The 20,523-nt window shown below is 48.5% G+C and overlaps 8 protein-coding genes across 8 annotated transcripts in view; 5 read left to right on the plus strand and 3 right to left on the minus strand.

Annotated features, from left to right (window-relative positions):
• Window positions 1-10,251: 10,251 nt before the first annotated feature.
• Window positions 10,252-11,133, minus strand: K489DRAFT_56262 (uncharacterized protein). The gene has a single exon (XM_033608724.1). The coding sequence runs from the start codon at window positions 10,855-10,857 to the stop codon at window positions 10,363-10,365; it is 495 nt and encodes a 164-aa protein (XP_033456720.1). The 5' UTR covers window positions 10,858-11,133; the 3' UTR covers window positions 10,252-10,362.
• Window positions 11,134-11,410: 277 nt separating this feature from the next.
• On the plus strand, window positions 11,411-12,358 carry K489DRAFT_433841 (uncharacterized protein; the record flags this gene model as incomplete). Its single annotated transcript, XM_033608537.1, has 1 exon — window positions 11,411-12,358. The coding sequence occupies one exon, from the start codon at window positions 11,411-11,413 to the stop codon at window positions 12,194-12,196; it is 786 nt and encodes a 261-aa protein (XP_033456721.1). The 3' UTR covers window positions 12,197-12,358.
• K489DRAFT_383253 (uncharacterized protein) lies at window positions 12,239-12,884 on the minus strand. Its single transcript, XM_033605552.1, has 2 exons — window positions 12,520-12,884; window positions 12,239-12,468 (listed from the first exon to the last, which is right to left on the minus strand). The coding sequence occupies exons 1-2, from the start codon at window positions 12,877-12,879 to the stop codon at window positions 12,367-12,369; spliced, it is 462 nt and encodes a 153-aa protein (XP_033456722.1). The 5' UTR covers window positions 12,880-12,884; the 3' UTR covers window positions 12,239-12,366.
• Window positions 12,885-12,954: 70 nt separating this feature from the next.
• On the minus strand, window positions 12,955-13,886 carry K489DRAFT_383254 (uncharacterized protein). The gene is made up of 2 exons (XM_033605553.1): window positions 13,406-13,886; window positions 12,955-13,333 (listed from the first exon to the last, which is right to left on the minus strand). The coding sequence occupies exons 1-2, from the start codon at window positions 13,648-13,650 to the stop codon at window positions 13,063-13,065; spliced, it is 516 nt and encodes a 171-aa protein (XP_033456723.1). The 5' UTR covers window positions 13,651-13,886; the 3' UTR covers window positions 12,955-13,062.
• K489DRAFT_403755 (uncharacterized protein) lies at window positions 13,787-15,103 on the plus strand. Its single transcript, XM_033607097.1, has 4 exons — window positions 13,787-14,438; window positions 14,490-14,592; window positions 14,641-14,903; window positions 14,957-15,103. Exons 1-4 carry the CDS (start codon window positions 13,944-13,946, stop codon window positions 15,089-15,091), a joined length of 996 nt encoding a protein of 331 aa, XP_033456724.1. The 5' UTR covers window positions 13,787-13,943; the 3' UTR covers window positions 15,092-15,103.
• A 69-nt stretch (window positions 15,104-15,172) lies between these two features.
• Window positions 15,173-15,694, plus strand: K489DRAFT_412402 (uncharacterized protein; the record flags this gene model as incomplete). Its single annotated transcript, XM_033607925.1, has 1 exon — window positions 15,173-15,694. The coding sequence occupies one exon, from the start codon at window positions 15,173-15,175 to the stop codon at window positions 15,692-15,694; it is 522 nt and encodes a 173-aa protein (XP_033456725.1).
• A 138-nt stretch (window positions 15,695-15,832) lies between these two features.
• Window positions 15,833-16,339, plus strand: K489DRAFT_433844 (uncharacterized protein; the record flags this gene model as incomplete). The annotated part of the gene is made up of 1 exon (XM_033608538.1): window positions 15,833-16,339. Exon 1 carries the CDS (start codon window positions 15,899-15,901, stop codon window positions 16,337-16,339), a length of 441 nt encoding a protein of 146 aa, XP_033456726.1. The 5' UTR covers window positions 15,833-15,898.
• A 1,535-nt stretch (window positions 16,340-17,874) lies between these two features.
• K489DRAFT_362133 (ankyrin) overlaps window positions 17,875-20,523 on the plus strand; it is a gene marked incomplete at both ends in the record, with an annotated part of 4,703 nt that continues 2,054 nt past the window's right edge. Inside the window, 5 exons of the mRNA XM_033602647.1 lie at window positions 17,875-18,954; window positions 19,168-19,406; window positions 19,474-19,826; window positions 19,878-19,957; window positions 20,153-20,509. Of these exons, the coding sequence (XP_033456727.1) occupies window positions 17,875-18,954; window positions 19,168-19,406; window positions 19,474-19,826; window positions 19,878-19,957; window positions 20,153-20,509 (2,109 nt within the window). The remainder of the gene's footprint in view (window positions 18,955-19,167; window positions 19,407-19,473; window positions 19,827-19,877; window positions 19,958-20,152; window positions 20,510-20,523) is intronic.

Here is a 20,523-nt window from a genome sequence, read left to right on the forward strand (position 1 = left end):
GCTCCTCATCGCTGAAAAGTTGAACAGGTTGGACTCCAGCTTCTGCTGGATCACGATCGCGTTATCCACTCGTGGTTGTGCCGCGGCCTTGCTCTTTCGGTACGTCTGCTATAGCCGATCCACGCTCTTTTTGGCGGCTTCAGTCCAGCTGCCCTTGTCACTCTTACTCGACCAGTGCGTCTCGCAGTAATCCTACTTGAAAAAAGGATGGAGAACCATAGCGGCGACATAAACCGGCGTGTTATCGAGACGAGTGTAGTAGTCATCGAGTTTGATCCATCCGCGATTCACCGACGTAGCTAGATGGCTCTAGAACTTGTTCTTGTCGTCGTAGCTTAGCTCTAGCTGTGACAACGCGACTTGAGAGTTGATCTCGGCTTGGCACTTTAGCTTCTTTTCTTCAAGTATATCGAGAAGGGACTCGATTGTTGGCAGTACTAGCCAGATGGCGCCGAAGTTGCCGCCGGCATGTCCTTGGAGGGTATCTGTTGCAACTTGTAGAGGCGTTAGTATCTCACGGTACTCTTCAAGGTACGACCAGTCATCCGTCGTTAACGCGTCGTGAACCAGCGACGGCGTCGGTTAATCTTTTTTCTTATACTAGTACTATTTACCGATAACTTTGCTCGAGTAGTTATTAATAGCTAGTCGGAGCTAGATAGCACGATCAATTATACTGCTTACGCTATTCTAGCGTGTAGCAACGTCTAAGACAAGACTTTTGACCGAATGCTTAGCACCGTTACTAGATGACGCGATAACGTGTTACAAGTGCTCAAACTCGGCGATCCTCTGCGGCGAGGCGCGAATATATCTAACCACGTTGTAAAGCTTACTAACAGGTCCCCTTGAGCGCTATTCAAGGAGGGCGGTATCGACGTCGCCGGTATACTCGTTAAATAGCTCTTCCCTAGCCTCTATATTATGTCCGAACATTATAGTAGTAGCGACAAGGTTGAAGATATAGCTAGTATAGCGGAGTCTAATCTAGCGCTTGTCGGCGTAGCACTCTAGTAAGTACGGTAGCAGAGACTCGATATAGGTGTCGTTGTTAGACGCGTTATTACAGACGAAGTAGCCGACCTTATCTATAATATTAAACTTCGTAAGTAAGCCTCGGAGACTTTGAGCGATATTGGCGCCGGAGTATTAACTATATTAACGTTAAAGAGCGAGGCGGACACTACGGACTTTTCCTCTAGCGTTAACGAAGTGAGATACGATACCGAGCATAGACCTGTTGCTCGGCGACGTCTATAAGTCAAAACTAAAGCTAATCTTCGAGAGCGCGCTCCTTAAAGCCTCTATAACAGTTACAAGACTCTGTTTGTAAAGCGCCTTAATGTTCCTGCCTACTATCTTACAAGAGGGGAGAGAAGCTACTACTATAGGGAGATAGTATTCTAATAGCGTACGAAGCTCCGCGCTCTCGACTTTAAGGAAAGCAATATTATCTGTAATTATCTAGCGGTATAGTAAAGCTGAGAAGACATCCTTATCGAAAGCGCTACGTACTATATTCTTTGATAAGAACTAAGTCTCAATCGAAGATAATAGTAAATCATGCTTATCGCAGCTATCTCTATCCGTAGTCCGCCTCTTTTTCGATGGATTCTCGACGCGGTATTCTTTACGAAGGTGTTTAAGGGCTACCGTCGTAGCCCCAGCGATAGTAAACGCCGAGAACTTTATCCGCTTACTCTAGTAACAATATCGGTATAGCTAGTAGGCTTGTTAATCGCTCTTCTTAATAAATCTCGAGCTATACTTATAGATAAACGATTTCTTTTCGCTAACGTTATCGACGTCGTACTCTCTCGAGAGGTATCGTAGATTGAAACCGTCGTATTCCTAAGAGTGTATAGAGGTATCGTTACTATTTGCGCCCGTGTTCGACTGAAAGTCGCTAGATCGTTAGATTGCGGTAGGTATCGAGAGATTTGATGTAGACGGTAGGTCTAACAAGTCGTTACTAATAATTGAGGCTATAATAATAAGTAGAATAGCGTTCTTTTTCGCGTGTCTCTAGAGTAATGTTACGATCCTGGAGCGGACCGGAGCAGACAGCCACGCAGGAGCACTGATCCAAGTCACGTGTCGCTAACCTCAGGGTCATACACCCCACAGAACCACGATGCAAGCAAGGGTTAGGAGAACCCTAAGGAGCAGAGCTTTGGAGCAGCCGCCTGAGCCAGAGCGCTAATCCAGGAGCAGGACTTTGGAGCAGACGCCAAAGCCAGAGCACCGCTCCAGATCAGAGCACTGGAGTCGCTAGCGACTCCAAGTCACTAATCCACACATTTCCTTTGTACCTAACTTACATATATAGGTAGGACGAACGGACCTTATGTCTGTTCGTGTTGAACTCATGTTACCAACTTACCTATTGGAATACAAAGCCCCTTCTCATATCCCTGTTACACTACTTATTCTCAAGAAGCTACCTCGAGTAAACCGCCTTTGGCAGTTGACCCGTAACAAGTAACTCGGAGGTTAGCTATAAGGTGACGTCGGGGTTACTAGCTTTTAATTAGCTGTCTGGACGCCGGTAGTATCCGCAGGGGAAAATAAGGGTTTAGGTTGCAGCTAGAGGGTCACGCTAAGACCCTAATCTATACGGATAAGTGACTCTCGCTATAGTGTACGCGATATGTACAATCTAGATCTATACTAAGACCTATGTTAAGCAAGTTAAGTAAGTCTCAATCTACGGCTTAACTTGATTACTTATAAAAACCTGGCCAACTTGACTTAGTAACTAACCGTATTTGGATCAAGTTAAGCAAGTCAAGTAAGCCGGACTTGCTTGTAGCTACCTCTAGCTAAGGATTCTTCTTGAATATAGATTCTTTGCTTTTCACTTTTGATTGCATTTTTGTAATAGATATTATTATGTTTTTGTAAGCTTCTTATAGTTTTCTAGCAATGTCGATGCCCGATACTACTTCCACACTTAGTAGCTCTGTCTGCTACAGATCTGGGTGCCTTCCGTAGTTCACCCAGAATAGCGTTTAGTATGTCGTAGATAACATTTGATTATTAATTGCAAGCTGCGCTATAGGCAGGTATGTTATCCAGTTATCTTGCTAGTAGCTAACAAAATGCCTGAGGTAGGCTTCTAATATTTAGTTGGATCTCTTAGTCTATCTATCTGTTTGTAGGTAGAATGCCGTAGATATAGCATGTTTGGTTCCAATCTTAGCAACAAACGTTTTCTAAAGGTTAGATGTGAAGAGCTTGTCTCTGTCTGTTATAATCTTTCTAGGGAATCCGTGAATCCTAAAGACTCTGTTAATTAGCGTAGCTACAGTTTGTTCTGCCGTAAAGTCTTTTCTGTATAGTAGGTAGTAGTTGTACTTCGTCAGCCTGTCGACTACAACTATAATGCTATTGTAGCATCTTCCGCTTACTGTGTCTTCTGATTCTAGTAAGTCTGTAATAAAGTCTATCGTGATTTCTTACTACGGCTGTTCTAGCGGCTTTGAGAATTGTACTATACTATATACTGCGTGTCTTTTATTCTTGTTCTGTTTGTATGAGCTGCATTTTCTAATATATTGTGTCACCTTTTCTTTTATCTTTAGAAAGGTGTATCTTCTTCGCAGTTGCTCGAGCGTCTTCTCGATACCTGCGTACCTACTAACCGCGTCGTCGTAGTGTCGTAAGATTAGGTCGTTTTCTAGGTTTGGAGGTATCCTAACCTTTTCGTCTGTCGTAAATTCTTCTGTATCGTCTTCTACAATACGTACAATAGTATTGATTTCGTATACGTTTGGCGAGAGGCTCCTATTAACATTTCGTCGTAGTATACTTTGATTAAATATTGCCTTCTCCTTTATGTAATCGCTCCTCCTGCTGAGGGCGTCTGCGCGGCCGTTGTCTTTGCCTAGCGTGTAGCAAATCTTGAACTTGTATTGTCTAAGGAGCTCGGCCCACCGGACCTGTCGTCTGTTAAGCTCCTTCGTAGTAGTGAACGTGAGTAGGTTTTTGTAATTAGTAAATACCGTACATTCAGGCGTACTTGCTACGTAGATCCGCTATTACTATAAGGTAACAACGACTGCTAGTAGCTCTTTGTCGTATATATCATAATTTTGTTCTACTAGTCCTATTTTTCTTGAGTAGTATGCGATAGGCATTCTAGTTCTATTGTGTTCCTGCGTAAGGTATGCTCCTATCGCGAGGTCCGAAGCGTCGGTCTCGATCTGAATCGGGATTTCTAGGTCGAATATCTTGAGTTCGCCGGCGTTCGCTATTCGTTATTTAACTGAATCGAAAGCCGTTTAATACGCTTCGGTCTATTAGTAGGTATGGTTCTTCTTAGTTAGCTCCGTAAGCGGTACTACGATCGCGGAAAATCCCTAGATAAACTTTCGGTTATAATTAGCTAGGCCGAGGAAGGCTTGTACTTCCTTAACGGTAGTCGGGGTTAGCTAATTAGTAATCGATTGTATCTTCTTTAGGTCCGGTCGGAAGCCTTCTATACTTATAATGTTTCCTAGGAACTCGACTTCTTATTTGTAGAATTCGCATTTCTCTAGCGCGGTTCGGAAGTCGGACTTAGAGAGTTTTTTAAAGACTTCCTGAACGTCCTTAACGTATTGTTCCTTGTCTCCTTTCGTAAAGATAAGGATGTCGTCTACGTAGGCGATAACGGTAATATCGAGAAGGTCTCGGAGGAGGTCGTTAATATATCTTTATTATGTTACTAGGGCGTTTGTAAGTCCTATTAGTATTACGAGAAACTTATAGAGTCCTCTCGACGTAAGGAACGCTATCTTCTATTCTTCGCCTTCTTTTATTCTAATTAAGTAGAATGCGTCTCTGAGGTCGATTTTAGTAAACTATTTGGATCCGTTTAATCGGTCGTATAGCTTACCGATGTTTAGTAATAGGTAGCGGTCCTTAATAGTGATTTCGTTAAGTCGTCTATAATCTGTAACGATCCGAATCTTTCTATTCTTCTTTAGTACCGCTATGTATAGTACTCCTACTAGGGATTTGGATAGTCTGACCCAGCCTTTCTTAAGTATCTCGTCTAACTATTCCTTCTCTGCTTTAAGGTAGTCTTCGGATTTGTATCGGATGCGTATAAAGGGTAGCGTCTTACCCGGTTCCAGCTTGATTTCGTGGTCCCAAGGTCTATAAGGTAGAAGTTTCTTTATATAGCTTCCTTCCTCGAACAGGACCTTCTACTATTAATATTCTTAGGGAATCGTTATTCCCGTCTCTGCTTCTATAGTATTATTAATCTGTCGAACTATCTTCTTTATAGTTGTCGTATCGAGTGCCTGTATCTTGTATCGATCTTCCGTTATCGCGGGTTTGTTATTCTTGAATTCAAGTTTTCTCTTCTACTAATTCACACTTAGCTTATTTATTATCAACTATAGAAATCCGAGTACAATTTCATGCCTTGTGTTGTTTAAGACATCAAATCGGGTTTCCTGCTGTAGCTAGTTAATATGCAACTTTACTAGTACCGTCTCATAGGTAACCGTAGGTAATTCGGCGCCGTTAATAGCGGTCAATTAGTATGCGTGCTTCTTTCGTTAGGTAGCGATCCCAAGTCTCTATACTAAGTCGGCTGAAATGAAGCTTGCGCTAGCTCCTGTATCGATTAGGGCTATAGTAGGGCTGTGATTCATATGAACGAGTAATTGAAAGACTCCGTCCTGCTTATGTCTCGTAGCGTATACTTCTTTCTTCTCGACTTCTTCGTATATTTTCACGTATCCAGGCGCTAGGCTCTGATATCGTTTCGGTAGTCCTTTCCTAGTTGGGACCTCAGGATAGTCACGGATACTAACCTTCCTTTTGTTTTTGGGTTTCTGGGGAAACCATCCGGCTCCGCTCTTGTCTATGAAGTGAATCACACAAGAGTCATCGTAGCAACCGGTCCAGCTAAGGTTCTCGTGCCCAGTTTGTTTTCCTTGAGGGTCGTCTTCGTGTTTCTCAGTGCTGTTCATTTGTCGGTGATTCTTGTTGGGACATTCTTTCGAGTAGTGCCCGGGCTTGCCGCATGAGTAGCACGTGACGTTTTTCTCAGAGTTGTTGATTGTTCCCCTGTTCACCTTGTTCTTCGATCGGCAGTCCTTGGAGATATGCCCGATCTTTCCACAGGCGTAACAGGTCATTTTCTTTCCGTTAGTCATCGGTTTCTTCTGGAGGTTGTCGATTTCCATCGCGTCGGGGTCGCGGGGTCGCATTCTGAAGCGTCCGATGTTTGGTGTATTGCGATACATCGGGATGGCTCCTGTCTTGTTTTCATACTTGCGTTCGATGGATCTCTCGTAGAGTCGATCTCCAATAGTGCAAGCTGACTCGACGAGCGGTCCGAGCTCATCGATCCTTGGGCCCCATCGCATGAGTTCATCTTTGACCTCGCTCTTGAGTCCCTTGCGGAACATCTCGGCGAGCGCAGCGTCGCCCCAGTCAAGCACTACAGCGAGTTCCTGGAACCTTGCTGCATAGTCCCGAACGAACCCTGTCTGCTTGAGTTGCTGGATGTAGCGCGCGGCGTCGATTGCCTCGGTCGTATTCCCAAAGATTTGTCCACAGGCATGCTTGAAGTTGGGCCAATTGTCTAGGATCCCGGTCTGCTCTATGCCTTCGAGTTTAAGCTTGAGGAACTTCTTGACCCATTGTTCCGCTCTGCCCCTGAGGTGCATTGCAGCCAGCAAGGCTGCATCCTCTTTGTTCTGGGGATTGAAGCGAAGGTACAGCTCCACTTGGAGTGTCCAGTTGTCGAACTTGCTACGGTCTCCATAGAATAGATCAGGCTTAGGAACCTTAGCGTGTCCCGTACGTGGGTCAGAGGTGGCCACAAGCAAGTCCGGCTTGCTTGACTTGCTTGACTTGATCCAAATGCGGTTAGTTACCAAGTCAAGTCGGCCAGGTTTTTATGAGTAATCAAGTCAAGCCGTAGATTGAGACTTGCTTGACTTGCTTGACATAGGTCTTGGTATAGATCTAGATTGTATATATCGCGTACACTATAGCGAGAGTTACTCATCCGTATAGATTAGGGTCTCAGCGTGACCCTCTAGCTGTAACCCAAACCCTTATTTTCCCCTACGGATACTGCCGGCGTCCAGACAGCCAATCAAAAGCTAGTAACCCCGACGTTACCTTACAGCTAACCTCCGAGTTACTCTAGAGACACGCGAAAAAGAACGCTATTCTACTCATTATTATAGCCTCAATTATTAGTAACGACTTGTTAGACCTACCGTCTACATCAAATCTCTCGATACCTACCGTAATCTAACGATCTAGCGACTTTCAGTCGAACACGGGCGTAAATAGTAACGATACCTCTGTATACTCTTGGGAATACGACGGTTTTAATCTACGATACCTCTCGAGAGAGTACGACGTCGATAACGTTAGCGAAAAGAAATCGTTCATCTATAAGTATAGCTCGAGATTCATTAAGAAGAGCGATTAACAAGCCTACTAGCTATGCCGATATTGTTACTAGAGCAAGCCGATAAAGTTCTCGGCGTTTACTATCGCTAGGGCTACGACGGCAGCCCTTAAACACCTTCGTAAAGAATACCGCGTCGAGAATCCATCGAAAAAGAGGCGGACTACGGATAGAGATAGCTGCGATAAGCATGATTTACTATTATCTTCGATTGAGACTTAGTTCTTATCAAAGAATATAGTACGTAGCGCTTTCGATAAGGATGTCTTCTCAGCTTTACTATACCGCTAGATAATTACAGATAATATTACTTTCCTTAAAGTCGAGAGCGCGGAGCTTCGTGCGCTATTAGAATACTATCTACCTATAGTAGCAGCTTCTCTCCCCTCTCGTAAGATAGTAGGCAGGAATATTAAGGCGCTTTACAAACAGAGTCTTGTAACTGTTATAGAGGCTTTAAGGAGCGCGCTCTCGAAGATCAGCTTTAGTTTTGACTTGTAGACGTCGCCGAACAATAGGTCTATGTGTTACGATCCCGTAACACGGTACAGTAGAAGATAGAAGGGAACGACGACAGCTAGTCGTTAGAGGACAAGGACATACGGCTACGAGCGTCAAACCGTTACGTAACTAGTGCCTGAGGCAGAGAGGGTGCTCTGCGATCTAAAGGATTAATATGCAGAGTAGTAGAGCATCTGCTCTGTAAGATCTGAGGATCTAAACACAGAGCAACAGAGTAGCTACACATTCCCTTTGTATCTAACTTACATATATAGGTAGAACGAATGGACCTTATGTCTGTTCGTGTTGAACTTATGTTACTAACTTACCTATTAGAATACAAAGCCCCTTCTCATATCCCTATTGTACTACTCATTCTCAAGAAGCTACCTCGAGTAAACCGCCTTTAGCAGTTGACCCGTAACACCCTAGCGGAAGACGAGTACTAATCCGGAGGGCGGCCCTAAATAATAAGAAAGGCACCTAACGAGCGCTATAGCAGATAGAGGTAACTCTTAGCAGCTTCTCAAAGCCCGTAGACGGAAATAGTCGCTCTATTTATAGAAGCGGTCTGTATTTAATAACGTCTTAGTATTTGTATATAAGGGTACTACAGAAATATAGCTGAGAGTATTAATGTTCAAACCCTTACAAATAATAGTTCGTACGTTATTATAGATTATTTGTAGTAATTACCTTGTCGAAGGACCGGGCTAGGCAACGAGAGGCCTAGTAACTACGCTAGACCTTTTGGGTGCGGTCTCGCGGCCGATCCCGCTCGGACTTAGCCCCTATGTTTTGTGTTTATATAACGTATCGTAACCAACACTAATCAGATACTCTTGTAGACCAAATTCTATTTTCGCTCTATAGTTCTTAATCTCCTTTCGAGCTTTGGGCTATAAGCTATTATTACGGTAGACTAGCGCATATCGTCCAAGATATCGCTATGTAATTATGAAATTGTAGTATATCCGACGTGGATTTGGCCGGTAAAATAGACAGATATCAATTCGAAGATTAACTATTATTCCTACTATAGGTGACCTAGAGTACTAAGTTGGGAATGTTATTCGTGAGTGCTTGGAAAAAGCAGCGTGAGAATATAGAAGGATATTAATCAAACAAAGTATTAAATGTACGGGAGACGTAATCTGCACCAGACGAACAAATATGTTCGATATCCTGTACTGTAAGCAGTTACCGGCCCGCGAACGCAGAATATATGTAGTAAGCGTTAATCCCCAGACGATATAGATATAGAGCTGGCCGGCGCTTCCGTAGGCGCTTTACTACGGAGGAATTTGCCTCTTTTCGTAACTATACCGTGTTCGTCGCGATTTCGGTTTTGGTAGCTAACTAACGGCCCGGAGATCAGCAGAGGAAAACTGTACTTACACCTACCAAAAATAGCTTTATAACTATTTGAAGGGTTCTCTGAGTAATTGCACAAGAGCCTATAAGGATTAAATGTTACACTCGAGGTTAATTACAGTTACCGAATACACTACGAGGGCTGCAAGTAAGGTTTGCGCTATAACCTCCGTCTGTATCGGGTCGTCCGGCGAGGTGAAGATTCTTATCGCCAGACTCAAAGTTATACGTAGCAGCTATAAGGCTTCCATGTATAGTACCGCAAGCTAGGGCGTCGTCGTCGGAGTTATACTCTACACTCGTTACTAGACTTGGGCCTCGTGTTTCATACCGAAATACAATTTCGTAGGGTAGATTCGCGTAGAGAGGGCGACGAACTGGTCCCCTCCGAATCGAGTCGAATTCAGGTCCCTGCTTAACGAACATCTCCGCCGTGTTAGCAGCTCGACTATCACGATGGACGGAGTGCTAAACTCGCGCCTTCTCCGGTTTTGGCCCAATAGGCGTGTAGGCTTCTGTTATCGTAGCGAAGTCGCGCTTCTTTTTCTCGTACTGTATCCGGTTCTTTTGCGGCAACTGTCGGAAGTCTGTAAGTTCGACATTATCGTTCGGTTCGACCAAGGCTATTAAGTCCCAGAATTTGAGCACCTTATCCTATTCCTCTTTACTCTGGCCGTTGAGTATGTATGTGCGTACGGAGCTGCAAACATTTGCAAAGGTAGCTGAATAACGTTAGATATTATACAAAACTTCGGATTACGGGACTTACTTCTTACGAACCACCTGCCAAGGTCGGAACTACTATTAATATCGAGATGTGCCTTCATGAAATTGTAGCAGGTGAAGTAGCTCTAGGAGCTGAACTGCTCACCGATATGAGTTGCGTAGGTATCGGCCTCTATCCTACGCAAGCTTGTATTATCCTCGAGTTGCTTAGCAACAAAGTCTTTGACCGTAGCGAGAGTTCTGGATTTGAATAATCGATTATAGCCGAGAACTTTCTGTCGGCCCCATTGCTAATCGTCGCTGTTAACGTCGACCCGATCGCCCCAAGCATGCTATAGTAAGTCTTTATAGTTCGCAACAGAGTGTAGCATAAGTACATTCCACCGAGTCAGAAGATCAAGTTTGCCTTCGTAGATGGTCTTCTCTTCAACAGTCAATCTGTCTTTTGGGGGAATGAGTGAGTTCGCCGCCTTAGTTGTTCGCCTTATCGTCGTGCCAGCTTCCAGACATTCCCGCAACTTTTTGCGCTTCATTGCTGCTCCGACAGAAGCACCAGAGCCGCTGCTTTCGCGGATAGGGTCACCATGTGAAACGATTTGGGGCTGTTCCTCATCCCTTGGCTCTGGGCTGGGTGCTCTTGGAACGCAGAGAATGCGCGCGGAAGCAGGCGCTTCGCTTGAATTTGTTGCAGGAAGAGTAGCGAGAAGGCGCCGAGATTCTCTTAGAGGGTAACGACCATATCTTCGTGAGAAGTACAGTGGCTGACAGGTTGACACTGGCCAGTCAGACCCTCGGGAATACATTCCGGCAGTGTTCGTATCGTGCATGACCAGGTCGTCACTCGTGCATGAAGCAGTAGTCTGTACAGGGCGGTGCGAGATAGCATCGCCATATCTCTCTGCACAAAGAGCGGGAACGGCAAGCGCATATGGTGGGAGGAGTTCTTCGGTGGATGAGAGCACACACGGCGTTTGCTGAGAGGCGAGCGACCCTGGTCGTCATCTGAGGAGAGTGACGCCTCGGCGCGCACTAGTCCAAGCTGAGGACTTTGCGACGGCAATGACCCTCGCACCCTCGCCCCCTCCCCCCGGCAGGACGAGAGCGGGAACGAGGAAAGGGATTCGTGATGGCGCTTGTATACGCCTGCATACGCACGCTAGGCCGATCCGAGAAACATCTCTCCCTGCGATAGTCGGGTGTGCTCCAGGAATCGCGAGCCGAGAATCTCCACGGCGACTACAGGTCTATTTTTAGCATTCATAGCTACTGTGCGAGACTATCCATCGATCATCACGAAGATGGGGTCGTATAAAAGGCGGGATCCTGCGATGTACTGCGTAGGAGCGGAGTCATTTGCGACGTTGAACTTGAAGCAGAAATATGATCCCACACGTTCTTATTCTAGTCCTCAGCGGCCTTGCACATGCTTATCAGCCGGCCCACAGTATCAAAGTCCGTAGTCATGAAGATACGATGAGGTTCACACCCCTGGAGGGTGTAGCCGCGGAAGGCTCTATCGTCCGCTTCAGCTCTTCCGCCGACGAGCTATCTCTGTATGGTTGGACAGGAGAAAGTCCGTGCGGCACACCATCAGCTACGACGTACCGCTACGCAGCAGAGAATACTGTTGGGTCTGGTGTCACACTGGAGATCGTCGCTGCAGACTGCCAGGTCATGTTCTTTTCCGTTGTCGATCCAGCGGAATATTGCGATCCCGATTATGTCTTCACGTTGCGCATCGAACCATCATCCCAGAGTGACAACACGCCAAGTCCGACGGCCCAGCCCTTTTCTGTCGACACAGATTGTGCATCCACTCCGCTAACAACGAGAGCGACCCGTCCGACCCTGGTCAAGAGACCTGGCTTCAGCCTGAGTCACACGAGGTCCGTGCGGCTCTCAACCGGGACATCCAGCTTCGAGCCTCGTCCCACGTGCCTCGAGAAGTTGAAGCGTCCAACATACAGCGTGTTTCCCCCGTCTCCCACTTCGCGACAGTCTCTAACTTTACCGAGCATTCTACCGCCGAGATCGAATATCACGACAGCTCTCCAAGCTATTCCGACTGGACCCCAGCCGGCGACCGGAGGGTCCACGACTACAACTCCATATCTGCTCATGATTGCGCTGGCCGGATCATATGTCATTTGCAATGCTTATCTCTGAGGGACTCGGTAGCTCGGGCTCTTATGACCTTGTGTCCTGTGTCGTGTGATAATTTGTTGAAAAACTCGTACATTACAGTTTTGTATCTTGCTGGACAATCGTCTTCACTTGCGTTTTCGGTATTTGATTATATAGGAAACAAATAAAACACGCATTAGAGCCATGAAGTATCAACCCTGCCACTCGGAATATACACTTTCACTGTAGAACGACGACCCGTGCCGTTTTGCGTCTGCAATGTCGCTGGATGTTTGGGCATGAGAGCCATCGCTCTAGAAAGACTGTCAGGATTATTGCTAAACGCGACAAAGTGAATTGTGTACATTTTGAGACAATGTGCGGTAGACCTCTTCGCGGCGCACCCAACGTAGCCGCTCAACTTCGGCGGCGTCGAATCTCTCCTGGCACTCCGACCACATCTTGATCCAGTAGTCGCAAGTTGCTTCCAAGTCGGCGACATCTTGGATCAACCTGTCTCTTTCGGCTCGGAGTCGTTGTGCATCCTTGTGGTGTTGTTCTCGCTCAGCTTTCATTGTCTCGATGAGTAGGTCGCGGTGAGCCCTAACGCCAGACTCATAATGTGATGTCTGCGGTTGGCGGAGGATGCTGCCGGGCGCAACGAGTTGAACGTGGGGATGTACGGGCAACCCTAAAGGCCCACCGCGAACGATATCCACCGGCATGACTGGAAACTTGCAAAGGGGCATTTTGGCACAAGAATTCCATGTCTAATGAAGCTTGACGATTTATGTAAAACTGTTCATGATTGCATACGACTACGTAACTCTGCCTACGACGATGTGCGAGCTCCAAACAGGACCCATCACCCAGTTCTGGGATGTCGCCTCGTGTTTCGCCGAAGCTCGTCAGGAATTAACGAAGCCCGTGCGCGGAACTGCTGCACGGGGTGTGATCGGCGTCCGAGATCCTGTCCCTGCAGATTCACGTGACGGAGTAATCATGCAGGGCGACACATCCGACGCGCTTGTCATGTGCGTCTGCACTCGATTCCGTGGCGTCGGCGCGATCGGAGCGGAGGCATCGAGACGCCGTCTATGCTCAATCCATGGATAAGCAGGAACGTCTGGCCGCTCGCCGAGTGACAATGATTTGGGTAACGGGCGTGGTTCCTCTCTACTGTGCAGTGGCAGGGAAGTTGTTAGATGGTTCCGCCCTGCAGAGAAGCTGGGAATTATAGAATAGACCTACAATGGCTCCAGGAGTCTCGGGCCACCTATGAGGGGGGGCAGATGCGCAGTGTAGTCGGTAGCGTCGGCCGTTTGCGTCCGCTGGAGAGATTCCAAGAGCGCCTGCACGTGGTATAGTTGGGATTGAACATGGCTGGTTGCGTCTGAGGCGTTCTCTTGCAGTCCCCGCAGGTATCTGTAGTCGGTGCGAAGTCGGTTGAGCTCTTGCTGGATGGCTTCAAACCGCAGATGCGTGACGCGATCCATTTCGTTCATGGTCGTGGTGGTGCTGTCTGGCCAACACAGCAAAGAAGCGCCCCCTGTGACTATTTATGTCACAGGGTCATGATCCTCACGCAGCAGAGTATGCGAGCGGCTTTCGGGATGTCGGTTTCCAGGTGCTTCAATTCCAACTCGTGCCTACCTGGCCAACGCGCAGCCTTTTCAGCACAACTGGACGGGCATACATCCATCCCTGCAACCTGGCCGTGATCAAATATCTCATCACGTCCTGTGCCGCGTTTCTTGTCGTCGCTGTCAAAGGGTTCCCGCAGACTAACATGGGTTCCATCGCGCACGCCTTTCCGCGCCATGCTCGCCATCAATTGCCCGCACCCATCTTGGTCAAAGCTTCTCTCAACCGTCCCTCGCCGACCTTGTCCCAATCAGGGCAGCCCTCCATTGCGGCGCAATCAGAGCAGCCCCCCATTGCGGCGATAAGCAGACGGGGCCGGACGCAAACCTCGACAACGTTTGCGAAGGTCGCTTGGTCCGATATCACAGTGTTGGGCACAATTACACAGGGATCAGTACAATTCTTGATCGTGAATCAATGCGAGGACAGGTCTAGATTGTTAATGCTGGCTAAAGCATCCTCTGCCGAGCACAACAACAAGAGGGTTATGCGGCACCCAAACATACTAAGCGTAGAAATCATCTTACAAGATAAAGATGCGTTCTATGCCGGCTATGCGTATACACGTACTACACTCGAAGACATGCTCAACGTTCACATACCTTTCGGCGAAAAAGAGATCAAAGTAGTTGCTGTCTCCGTAAGTGTCTGTCACCACCACTATGAAAGTACAGCGCTTACAGGCAGGTAGCTCTTCGCCGCCGTTACAGAGCTGTACCAGCAGGGGTTTGCTCATGGCGCAATCAATAGTCGCAACGTTCGCGTGTGCGGCAGGACACTGAGACTAAAACTCTGTAGGTCGAATTAGCCAAAATCATGGCCGGGTTGACTGACGTGATTAGTGGTCCCCTGTCATCCAAATGGCAACACATCCGCCTCGCTGACGGATGACTTAGACGCTCTCGGCCTACTCCTCCTCCGATGCATGGAGGTCCCAGCAAAGCGCAGAACATACACCGCGGCCGAAATTCGAAGGTTTCGCGTCGATAACAAGCTGTTTGGCTTGTCGAACTCAGAGCGATGGAGTGGCTGCAAGCAGCTCGTTGATTTCATCGAGGACTTGTTCTCGGAAGATAGACCAGCCTTGGTCAAAGTCCAGAAACCAGTATGCGGATCCCATCCTCCAGCATGTACGTACACCTGGCTAATGCGGCACAGCACAAATACGTCTGCGCAGCTACACCATCAACCGAGTTGGTCACTCCGTACGTAGAGTTGGCCGTGTTGGAATGTTTTACGGCGTTTCAAGCTGCTATTCCCGGGGGGGATAACTTGCCCATAGAAGACCAGTAATATAAAATCAGTGTTTCACTAGATACCTTGAACCCCATTCGCATCGCCTTTACACTTCTTTCAAAATTTCAAAATTTCAAAATGTCTAACGACCTTTCTGAAGGCTACCTGCTGGACAACAACGCATTGCAATTTGATGTCGATGCGCTGGGAGACAGGCAGATTGTGCCACAGCAAGCATTGATAGCGCCTACTCAAAATTTCAGTCCCGGCGCAAGAGGCCGATTCAGCAACACTGAAGATTCACCAAGTCGTCGACCAACTTTCCCCCAAATTCGCGCTGGCCCCCGCCGGCAATTAAGATCACGCCCATCCGGAGTGCTTCAACAGCTACACACAGAAGCTCCCGCGGTCAACAGAGCACCCGCACGGCCGTCAAGGCAACCAAGTGCACATCCACCAAGCAACATGGATCAAAGATTTCTCGCATCAATCCATATGTTGAGCCAACGAATCGATATACTGTTCGATGCTTTGTACACATTCTACGAATTGTGTGAGCCGGGGGCCAATGAATCTGCAGATGCAAACTACGCGCAACGCCTCGGACGCATCTTTGAATATCTGAGAGAATACGAAGACAGCCTTCTACAGCAGACGTAAAGTCGAGCGGCTCATTTCCCGGATCTGGCTTCTTGGTGTCAGCTCCAGCATTCCCTTACGGATGTTTGATGCCGGGAAATCGGATAACGGCTGAGGCGCGTTGAGGAACACACACTTGATATATGTATCTTTGAATTCCGTGCAAGCAAATTATCCTGTTGAACAGCAAACATCCTTTTCGTTTCAAGTGCGAGGAGTTTCAGCATGAAACTGTCCAACTCTGTGCGCTTCCCCGAGGACCCCTTGACGATGATCTCAAGACAGCCGACGCTCCTCGAGATGAGCGTCCTCGAGGACTTCGAATGTCACGCTCGACAGTGCCGTGATTGCCAAACCGCACGGCACTTGACCTCTTTCATCCCCCCTGATCTCTGCCCGAGAGGCTTCAACTATGCTCGCGACCTCACACGGCTGTTCTATTCCGCGTCCGACGGCAACATCTACAGCACCACGGCTACCACAACTCGACGATTCCGAGTAGAGATTCCCCTTCATTACCATGAGGTGCGAAAATTGTACAGAACAGAGCAACAGCGTGGTGGTGCAAGGGCTGCGCGGCGACCAAGACGAAGCTGCATCGATCAACGGAGCCCCACCACAGCTCTGCCATTCCGCGCTCGTCGCAATCGAACTTCAGAGCGATAAGAGGGGCTGGTGAAGCTGGTGAGGCAGTGGAGAATAGGGCACACACATGATGTAGACAGTCAGCGTCAATAGTACTATTCCAGAATCAAGATTCAAGCCGCGAGCATTTCGGGATCCCTGTCTACTGTATAGTCCTAGTTCGTGATTGTCGTCGGAGCACGTATCGCTCTGCATCCACCAGGTGTGCGGGTCGAGCTGGCCCGTGCTTCCCAAAGCCGCAAAGGCTTGCAGTAGTCTCACCAACATGCAGCCCTCAGGAACAGACAGTGGTTGCCGCGGCACATTGTTCGCATGTGAGCGCTTGTTTCGCTATAGACGGAGGGGATCACCGATATGTTGGACACGCTTGGACTTCACACCACCCTCTTCTGGGTTCCATCACACTCGGGGTGGCTGGACCTGGATTGTGAGCCTGAAAAGCAATATGCCCCTACCCCTCCCTAAAATGCTGTCCACATCGTAATGTTTGAGTCCCGCTATGCCGAAATGAACTTCACGTCTCTTATCTCGCCTCCGAGATGGCGAATCTGGGATATGCCCACAGAAATAGGCTTCGTGATTCCCACAACAGGGACGTGCTCTGATCATCGGAATGTGTGTGGGATTGCGAAATGGGTGGACTGCAGGTGTTGCGTCTTCGCGAATCTGAAGGCGCACACGGAGGATACTGGAAAACTCCAAAGCTCCCCAAATCCAACCCCGGAAAATTAAAGCGTCACAACTCGGTCGATATTCATCCTTTCGACTTGACTTTTTCCATTAAGAAGTCGAACAAGTGATCTTCAATCGTCTGCTCTTTCTGTTTGTCTAGAGAGCTGGTTGCTGGTTGAAGAACTCGGTGCAGGTCTGAGCGGGAACCTCAGGATGCAAGTGAATCCCATCATGAGCTGAGGCGGCAGGCGGATGCAAAACCCTAACCCCCATCCCTGCGTGACGGAACACCTGCGTGCCGGGACAAATATCTGATACCGAAGCATTTTTCTGTCATTTTTGATCGCCACATAGTCTGGTTAAGGACGACATCCGCATATGTCATAGTCTACGCATAGCTGAATGTATTCCACCCGGTTCTGTAACATATCAAGTCGGTATCATGAAGACAGGCGTATGTAAAGTTCTGCTTGTGCAATTCTTCATCTCGGCTGATTTTACAATTTTTCATCTCTACAAGCACGATATGTCCTTAGGACGCCGAAATCAGCCTGGTATATGTATTCGAATCTCTCATACCGAAGAACGTCGCTAGAAGGCAGATGGAGCACAGTGGAAGCTGATTGCAAGGTTGTTTAGCTCATCATGACCATCGTGCATGTGCTGGCTCCGGACTGCAGCTCCGCGATAGCCGACAGTATGTGGATACGCACGCGCCTGGCGCTCCGAGCTGTGCTAGGTCAGTGTGGCCCCACAAATGACTAACAGCACAGCCTCGGGTCAGCTTCACATCGCGAAGCGCTCTCTGTTTCTGACGACCGCCACGACCAATATACTGATTCGTGATACATCGGGTTGCTCCTTGTGCACCACTATCACAAACCATGCGGCTGCTGAACGTCCACAGCTTGAAGTTTGCAGAATTCAGCGACAAGAAGAGGCCTGCGTATGCGATCGCATCTCACCGGTGGGAGGAGCACGAGGCGACTTTTGCAGACGTGAGAGATACGCAGAACACACCATCTCTAGGATATCAGAAGATCAGAAACTTTGCTGAGTATGTCAAAAACCACGTTTCCGGCGTCGATTGGCTCTGGATCGACACGTGCTGCATCAACAAGGACAGCGCAGCCGAGCTGTCGAAAGCCATCAACTTGATGTTCGAGTGGTATCAACAAGCAGACGTTTGTCTTGCATATTTGCGGGATGTCGAGGAGGCGAGAGATGAGACGAAGTTTCAGCAGAGCGAGTGGTTCGAGAGAGGCTGGACGCTGCAAGAGTTGTTAGCACCACGGGTAGTCGTGTTTTTGACGCGAACATGGGAAGTAATTGGAAACAAAGGCGCCTCAACCAATGGATATGACGGGACAACTGTCGGTGACGGTTTGGAAGAGGTTATTGCCAAGATCACCAATGTGCCACGAGAAGTGCTACAGGAGTATCAATGCAGCAGTCAGGTGTCTACTCAAGAGAAGATTCGGTGGATGGAGGGAAGGAAGACTACTGAAGAGGAGGATATGACGTACGCTCTGTTCGGCATCCTGAATGTATCTCTAGCAGTCATTTACGGCGAGAGGGGAAGGGCGAGGGATCGACTTCTGGCTGTGATTCGAGAACGGGAGGAGCTCGAGCTAAGGCAAGCCGAGCTATACCGAAGGATTTCTAGCTGGGTATCACCTACAGATCCGTGGGAGAATCACCGAACGGCTCGGAAGCAGCATGAGCCCGAAACCGGGGCTTGGCTGTTACAGAGCGAAACATACCGAGCGTGGAAGGCAGGCTCGGACGGTCACCGCCATCTTTGGCTGTATGGGCCTGCGGGAAGCGGCAAAACGATTCTTTGCTCTACCGCTATCGAGGATGTACAAGCGCAATGTCGTGGTAGTGCAAATGTCGGTCAAGCCATCTTCTACTTCTCCTTCTCTGACCAGACAAAGCAAACGTATGAGAGCCTCGTTCGGTCTGTAGTCGTGCAGCTCGGGTGCCGAGAACCAGGACTTTCACTCTTGCGCCAAGCGTATGAGAGACCGGAGCACAAGACACCTGGAGCGGACGAGCTGCACCGGATCCTGGCGGTTATCGTCCGGTCGTACGATCAGATTTTCCTTCATCTGGACGGGCTGGACGAGTGTCTCGGCGAGCAAGACGGACGACTCGATATCCTGGCTTCGCTCGAGATGCTGTCACAATCCTTTCCCAAGATTCGGATAATCGCTACGAGTCGAGACTACCCGGAGATCCGGTCTCGTATGGATAGCATTCAGGCTACGCTAACGCCACTCGATAGACAGGCAGTCGACTCCGACATTCAAAAGTTTGTCTCAACACAACTGGCCCAAGATATGCAATTACGACAATGGCCTGCTGCGAGCAAGAAACTCGTAGAAGAGACGCTTACGCAGAAAGCCCAGGGAATGTAAGTTGCGATGAGAGTCATGATCGTAGTAGTAACAGTCGAAGCTAACGATTGATTGAGCACACAGGTTCAGATGGGTCGTCTGTCAGCTTCAGGAGCTCAAGAAGACCAGGTCAACTAGGCCAAATTCGATCCGTCAAGCCTTGTCCGCTTTACCAAAAACATTAGACGAGACATACACACGGATGCTAAGGAGCATCTCAGAGTACAACCGCGTCGATGCGCTCGCGTTGCTACGGTGGATTACCTATGCGCAGTCGCCGCGAACGCTTCACGAGCTTGCAGAAGCTACGATTATCGAGCTTCCGGACGAAGCGGGCGTAGAAGGTGCGGTAGATATGGACAATCGCGGCGGGTGGGCAGACACATTATCGGTCCTCGCTGGACTAGTAATAATTCAGGGCGAAGAGGACGATAGGAGTGACGATAGCAGAGGCGAAGACCGCCTCGACCTTCGCGCCCCGAGTGAAGTTACGCAAGACGCGAAAGTCCGACTCGCACACTTCTCTGTACAAGAGTTTCTAGAATCTAGCCGAATCCTAGCAGGCGACGTAGACGCGTTTCACCTCGATCCCGCACGAGAACATGGTTTTCTTGCACAGAGCTGTCTTGTGTACCTGTATCATTACAGCAGTTCGACAGAGAAGTGTATAAGTAAGGAAGACCTAGAGACGTTTCCACTTCTAGAGTATGCTAGCAAGGCGTGGTTCTACCACACGAGTTTACAGCAGCAAGATGACGGTCAGGTACGTGCAATCTCACTGTTAACATCAGAAGACAAAATGGGTGACTGGCTCGCTATCCACCAACCTGATAAAGGCTGGATAGAGCCTTTCGCTACCTCTGCTAGAGAAGTGTACATTAATGGCTTGTATTACGCAAGTTATCTTGGTTTCAGTCAGGCCGCACGGAGGCTGCTCGACAAAGGCGCCGACATCCACGCGCAGGGAGGCCGCTACGGCAACGCCCTCCAGGTTGCGTCAGCTGGCGGTCGCGCAGAGATCGTCCGGCTGCTGCTCGACAAGGACGCCGACGTCAACGCGCAGGGAGGCGAGTACGGCAACGCCCTCCAGGCTGCATCAGCAGAGGGTCGCGCAGAGATCGTGCAGCTGCTGCT

This window comes from Dissoconium aciculare (genome assembly GCF_010015565.1).
Source record: "Dissoconium aciculare CBS 342.82 unplaced genomic scaffold K489scaffold_12, whole genome shotgun sequence".
Taxonomy (NCBI): Eukaryota; Fungi; Ascomycota; class Dothideomycetes; order Mycosphaerellales; family Dissoconiaceae; genus Dissoconium; species Dissoconium aciculare.

What these genes read in the sequence shown, in the direction of transcription:
- K489DRAFT_56262 (XM_033608724.1), bottom strand. Translation starts at nt 10,857, where the DNA reads ATGCACGATACGAACACTGCCGGAATGTATTCCCGAGGGTCTGACTGG.
- K489DRAFT_383253 (XM_033605552.1), bottom strand. Translation starts at nt 12,879, where the DNA reads ATGCCGGTGGATATCGTTCGCGGTGGGCCTTTAGGGTTGCCCGTACAT. An exon ending in ACCGCACATTGTCTCAAAAT is followed by an intron (nt 12,469 to 12,519) that starts GTACACAATTCA and finishes CAGTCTTTCTAG; the next exon opens with AGCGATGGCTCTCATGCCCA.
- K489DRAFT_383254 (XM_033605553.1), bottom strand. Translation starts at nt 13,650, where the DNA reads ATGGATCGCGTCACGCATCTGCGGTTTGAAGCCATCCAGCAAGAGCTC. An exon ending in CCGAGACTCCTGGAGCCATT is followed by an intron (nt 13,334 to 13,405) that starts GTAGGTCTATTC and finishes GCCACTGCACAG; the next exon opens with TAGAGAGGAACCACGCCCGT.
- K489DRAFT_403755 (XM_033607097.1), top strand. Translation starts at nt 13,944, where the DNA reads ATGGGTTCCATCGCGCACGCCTTTCCGCGCCATGCTCGCCATCAATTG. An exon ending in TCAAAGTAGTTGCTGTCTCC is followed by an intron (nt 14,439 to 14,489) that starts GTAAGTGTCTGT and finishes ACAGGCAGGTAG; the next exon opens with CTCTTCGCCGCCGTTACAGA. An exon ending in GACACTGAGACTAAAACTCT is followed by an intron (nt 14,593 to 14,640) that starts GTAGGTCGAATT and finishes TGACGTGATTAG; the next exon opens with TGGTCCCCTGTCATCCAAAT.